The sequence below is a fragment of the Actinia tenebrosa genome, unplaced genomic scaffold, assembly GCF_029948245.1.
Source record: "Actinia tenebrosa isolate PJP-AT-01 unplaced genomic scaffold, QUT_ActTen_1.0 PGA_scaffold2__45_contigs__length_23673736, whole genome shotgun sequence".
In the NCBI taxonomy this organism is placed as follows: domain Eukaryota; kingdom Metazoa; phylum Cnidaria; class Anthozoa; order Actiniaria; family Actiniidae; genus Actinia; species Actinia tenebrosa.
Window position 1 is genome coordinate 17,542,827 of NW_028292579.1, and position 5,989 is coordinate 17,548,815.

General features: G+C 38.7%; 1 protein-coding gene across 1 annotated transcript; it reads right to left on the reverse strand.

Annotated features, from left to right (window-relative positions):
• Positions 1 to 239: 239 nt before the first annotated feature.
• On the reverse strand, positions 240 to 4,158 carry LOC116292489 (uncharacterized). Its single transcript, XM_089034695.1, has 2 exons — positions 1,992 to 4,158; positions 240 to 1,514 (listed from the first exon to the last, which is right to left on the reverse strand). Exons 1-2 carry the CDS (start codon positions 3,437 to 3,439, stop codon positions 1,286 to 1,288), a joined length of 1,677 nt encoding a protein of 558 aa, XP_088890821.1. The 5' UTR covers positions 3,440 to 4,158; the 3' UTR covers positions 240 to 1,285.
• Between the last annotated feature and the right edge of the window lie 1,831 nt (positions 4,159 to 5,989).

Below are 5,989 nucleotides of genomic sequence, written 5' to 3' on the forward strand. Positions count from 1 at the left end.
TCGAGGACAATACAAAATAATTCCAACCAAATGAAAATTGGACCTATTATTATGTCCTCCAAATTAAGTAGCATTCCACGCACTGCAAGGGGTCTATATGTCCTTCGATGATACTTAGTATTTTCCATTTTTCTACAGAAATCGAAGACATCATCTCAGTTGACGAATGAAGAATTAGAGCTCACGAGTAGAATTCCTGGTTCGGTTACGTAACCATGTGACGAAACGAAAATTAACATATAATAATACATCAAAATAGTCAGTTTTAATCTCGTTTTATACGAATGACGAAATAGGAAAGAGCATGCGTGCTATATGCTTTGATAAAGCACGCGCTATCGTTTATCCTGCATGGCTATAATTTGCAAACTAAACTTCGACAATTAAGTTAGATCTTCTTTGAATTTTCAATTAAATGGAGTAAAATAAAGGCAGAGAAAGAGTTAGTCTAGAACTTGCGTGCTATGAACCCCAGTAAAGCACGCGCTAAAGTTGATCCTGCATAGGTTATATTTTACAAACTAAACTTCGACAATTAAGTTCGATCTTCTTCGATTTTGTTTTTTTGTTTTTTTATTTGTTTGTTTGTTTGTTTGTTTTTTGTTTGTTGTTTTTTTTTAATAGAGTAAAATAAAGGCAGAAAAAGAGCCTCTAAAGCATTTTACTCACAATTTAACTTTGTTCTTTGTTCATCTATCGTATGTTATTACATAATAATAGTATTGGTGTAAAAAGTATAGTTGTTGCAACCATTCGTTAGAAATACTTTACCTTAAAGGCGTTTTTGCCTTGATTCCTCAATGAAATTAAGCTGCATGCCTTTTTTAAGTTTTTTATTTGTTTGTATTTTGTCTAATTTTTTTGATGGGATATAATCTAATCATCGTCAAATACCATTATGTACATATTTATATATTTCTTTCAAACCGGAGGTTCACTGTCTTCAATGTTTTTTTTTACACACAAATATAAAGAATGTGATGACCTTATAAGATGGTAAAATTGATTGGGAGGGGTGGGAAAGTAAAGCTACGTTGTTAAGGAGGGGTGGTAAGAGGATGTTTTGGTTTTGGTTTTGGAAGAGGGGTGGTAAGGGGAATTTGAATTCATAATCTTCCCTTACCACCCCTCCCCAACAACGTGGCTTTTCTTTCCAACCCCTCCCAAGTTTTTTACCTTCTTATGGCGTCATCACATTCTTTACATTTTTGTGTGATAAAAGTACATACATATGCACTACTACTATTAATTAAAAATAGTAAAATTAATATTTGTTATTTTCATATTAATTAATTCCACGATTTAGGGAGCTATCTTCAGGGAGCAGCCTCGTGGATGGATCTTTGATTTGAAAACATTCAGGTGTCTCTGGTGGAATGGTAAACCCATCTTTTGATTGTATACTCATTCTTTGTCCCCTTACTTGTTTCAGTGTAACTGCATAACTATCTTCAAGATGAGGAGGCTCTTCTTTCTTTTCATCTTGATCACACATACCTATACGTCTTCTTATCCTACAACACAACAAGCACTTTATTTAAGGCGAAATTTATTTACATCTACGTGGCATGTAAAGTCTATGCAGATTCAAATTCTCAATGCGTATGAGTGGACATGGATATACAAGTGACACCAGTTGATACAAGGAACTGTCATTGGCCAATCAGCTGGACCAATCAGCGCGCAAAACCACGCAATATCCAATTGGAATATTTAAGCGCAACACCGTCAAGTCACAGGACTCATAGTTCTTACGAATAGAGAATCCAAAATTAAGTTAGTGCCGCAAAATGAAATATCTTTAATATGTTTTTTCGAAATGTATGCTCTTTGCTTTTATTAATAACACATCTATTGTATTTTTATGTTAATCTAATCCACCTTTTCCAATTTGAATTGTCAAATTTAAATATAATGATGATATGTACGCCAAGGGATTAAATCTTGAATAATTTAACATAATACATTACAACAAAGAAAAGCTATCCCACCTTGCACGCATAAACTTGATAAGCATAACGGTGGTGATAACCAAGAACGCAACAATTCCCAGTGAGACTGATACGTACTTCCAAGCCTCACTTTGCCTTGTTTGCTTCCCCGTGCTCTTTGTCGTATTCATATCAGTGGATTCATTTAACGCTGTCATGGTTGGTTGCACGTAAAGAGTGCTTGATACATTGCTTATTGTAGGCCGCGTGTTTACTATCGTAGACATAGATATTAATACTGACAAGTTTATTAACTTTGTAGTAAACACAGAAAAATTCGTCTTCGGAATGATACTTGAGGTTGGCATAGGAGTTGTAGAAACCAGGCTATTACCACACATGACAGCAAATTTTGCACAGCTCTTTATTGTATCCGTCGAATTACAAGAAATCTGGTGGAGCGACTGATTGGATGAACAGGATAAATTACAATTCGCACCATACCAATCCTTGTGACACACCTTTGTACCATTACCAGGATCACAACTGTAGTGACCAGTAGAGTCATTGGTAGGAACACAATATGATGTACAAGTGGCCCCATACCAATCTTTGTGGCACACCTTTGTACCATTCATAGAATCACAACTGTAGTGACCAGTAGAGTCATTTGTAGGAAAACAATATGATGTACAAGAGGCCCCATGCCAATCCTTGTGGCATACCTTTGTACCATTATGAGAATCGCAACTGTAGTGACCAGTAGAGTCATTCGTAGGAACACAATATGATGTACAAGAGGCCCCATACCAATCCTTGTGGCACACCTTTGTTCCATTACCAGGATCACAACTGTAGTGACCAGTAGAGTCATTGGTAGGAACACAATATGATGTACAAGTGGCCCCATACCAATCTTTGTGGCACACCTTTGTACCATTACCAGGATCACAACTGTAGTGACCAGTAGAGTCATTTGTAGGAAAACAATATGATGTACAAGAGGCCCCATGCCAATCCTTGTGGCATACCTTTGTACCATTATGAGAATCGCAACTGTAGTGACCAGTAGAGTCATTCGTAGGAACACAATATGATGTACAAGAGGCCCCATACCAATCCTTGTGGCACACCTTTGTTCCATTATCAGGATCACAACTGTAGTGACCAGTAGAGTCGTTTGTAGGAACACAATACAATGAACAAGAGGCCCCATACCAATCTTTGTGGCACACCTTTGTTCCATTGGCAGAATTACAATTGTAGTGGCCAGTATAGTCATTTGTGGCAACGCAATACAATGAACAAGAGGCCCCATACCAATCCTTGTGGCACACCTTTGTTCCATTGGCAGAATTACAATTGTAGTGGCCAGCAGAGTCATTTGTGGCAACGCAATATGATGTACAAGAGGCCCCATACCAATCCTCGTGGCACACCTTTGTACCCGTAGCATTATCACAGCGATAATGCCCAACACCGCCAGGCTTACAAAACGCGTTGCACATTGTACCATACCAGAAAGCAGCGCAAATCTTTGTTCCATTGTTGTCACAGCTATAATTGCTATATTGATTATTCTTTGGCCAGCAGTATGTTGTGCAATTTTTTCCATACCATCCCGGGTCACACTTGATGCTACTATTACTAAGGCATGAATAATGCTCATCAGACGAACTATTCCTCGGGAAACACCATAACGTGCAGTTGTTCCCATACCAGTTTTCCAAGCACACCTTAGTACCGTTATCATTGCAAAAGTAGTGGCCATTAATGTCGTCACTGTATTTACAATAAATACCACATGTAGGACCATAGTAAAATCGATCACAGTATAACTGGTATTGAATTTCTAATGTTGTCTTACTTGCATTCCTCCTACCTGTCAGGCTGATGGTATTGGATGTTATAACTGCAGGAGCACCCGACGGGCAAGTTTATGGTTTTGTATTTAAATTGACCTAGAACGTTTATAAGTGTTTATCTCTTTCATTTTTGAGTGAAAAAAACTTTCGCTGGGAGAGAGTTACCCTCTTCGCACTCCCAGCAAGACCGTGATTACATTAGTCAGCCAGCAATATCAAATGTTTAGTGGTTGCCAGCCAGCAGCGAAATGAGAGAAGGATGATTTTGCCAGCCAGGACTCGTTCGTGCAATGTGTTTGAGCCAGCCAGCATCTTAATCGCTATATTTCCGCTAGAAAATATAGGGTATTCAATGGAGTAACACTAACGCAATATTTAACTTGCTTTTATGGGGGGGGGGGGGGGGGGTGGGGGGTAGGGGAGGGGGTCTTTAGTTCAAGAAAGCATAATGATGAAAAAGAGTGAGGGAAGGCAGACAGACAGACAGACAAGAAGAAAGAAACAATTTTTATATACGTATTTGTAAGTTATGTTTAATAGTATGTTTAAGGCATTAAATCCTCAAATACAAATTACACAAAAGAAAGCAGTATGGAAAATTTTACGCCCTACTGAAGCCATTAATGAGCGTATTACACTAATACAGATCGAAATCACGGCCTTAGTAACTTCACTCCAGCTACCCTTTATCGTTAACAATCGTCTTAGAATATTCGAATACAGTTTTATCAATACAATTTGAATAATATACAGTTATGTAAAATCTCTTGAATTATGTTCAATTCGAAGCAAATTAATATACATCGTAGCTTTCTTCTTTTTTTTTTTCGAAATTCTTATTATTTTTCCGTTTTTCTTCGATTTTCTCTTAAATTTTGCTATCGTATTTAACTTCTTAACTAAGCCCTTACATGCAGAAATTTCCTTGAATTATGTTGTATAATCAACGGTTTATATATCTCTGGCCGTAAAGCCTTGATAACTCTTGAAACATAATACAGTAGTCCAATAGCCTGGGAACGAACTCTCCCACCAAATTCCACCTGACCCAGTCACTGTGAGCGAATTGAATTAGAATGCCAGGAAAGGCACAGTTCTTAAATCGATGACGAACGGAGAAGAAGAAGATGCATTACCAAGAAGACCCAGACACTGTGAGCGAATTAGAATGCCAGGAAAGGCACAGTTCTTAAATCGATGACGAACGGAGAAGAAGAAGGTGCATTACCAAGAAGACCCAGCCACTGTGAGCGAATTGAATTAGAATGCCAGGAAAGGCACAGTTCTTAAATCGATGACGAACGGAGAAGAAGAAGATGCATTACCAAGACGACCCAGCCACTGTGAGCGAATTAGAATGCCAGGAAAGGCACAGTTCTTAAATCGATGACGAACGGAGAAGAAGAAGATGCATTACCAAGAAGACCCAGTCACTGTAAGCGAGTTAGAATGCCAGGAAAGGCACAGTTCTTAAATCGATGACGAACGGAGAAGAAGAAGATGCATTACCAAGAAGACCCAGCCACTGTGAGCGAATTGAATTAGAATGCCAGGAAAGGCAAAGTTCTTAAATCGATGACGAACGGAGAAGAAGAAGATGCATTACCAAGAAGACCCAATCACTGTAAGCGAGTTAGAATGCCAGGAAAGGCACAGTTCTTAAATCGATGACGAACGGAGAAGGAGAAGATGCATTACCAAGAAGACCCAGTCACTGTGAGCAAATTAGAATGCCAGGAAAGGCACAGTTCTTAAATCGATGACGAACGGAGAAGGAGAAGATGCATTACCAAGAAGACCCAGTCACTGTGAGCGAATTAGAATGCCAGGAAAGGCAAAGTTCTTAAATCGATGACGAACGGAGAAGAAGAAGGTGCATTACCAAGAAGACCCAGTCATTATAGCAAGGATCATCAGTGAAAACCAAGTCACTGACTGTCTTTTACGATATCAATCATTAAATTTGCTCTAAGATGATGTGCTTCATTAAAGGACCATTGGAATTCAGTTTTTCCGTCGCATATATCTTGTACACAACATACCACTCCCACGCCGCAACTTCCGTGCCCTCTTTTAATGTTATTATTACTTTTTGAGGGCTGATCTGGCATGGGACTGACAAAACGCTCAAATTTCCATTTCTTTGGATGAAACTCCACACGTCCAGACAAGTCAAGCAGTGTTTTAAGGGTG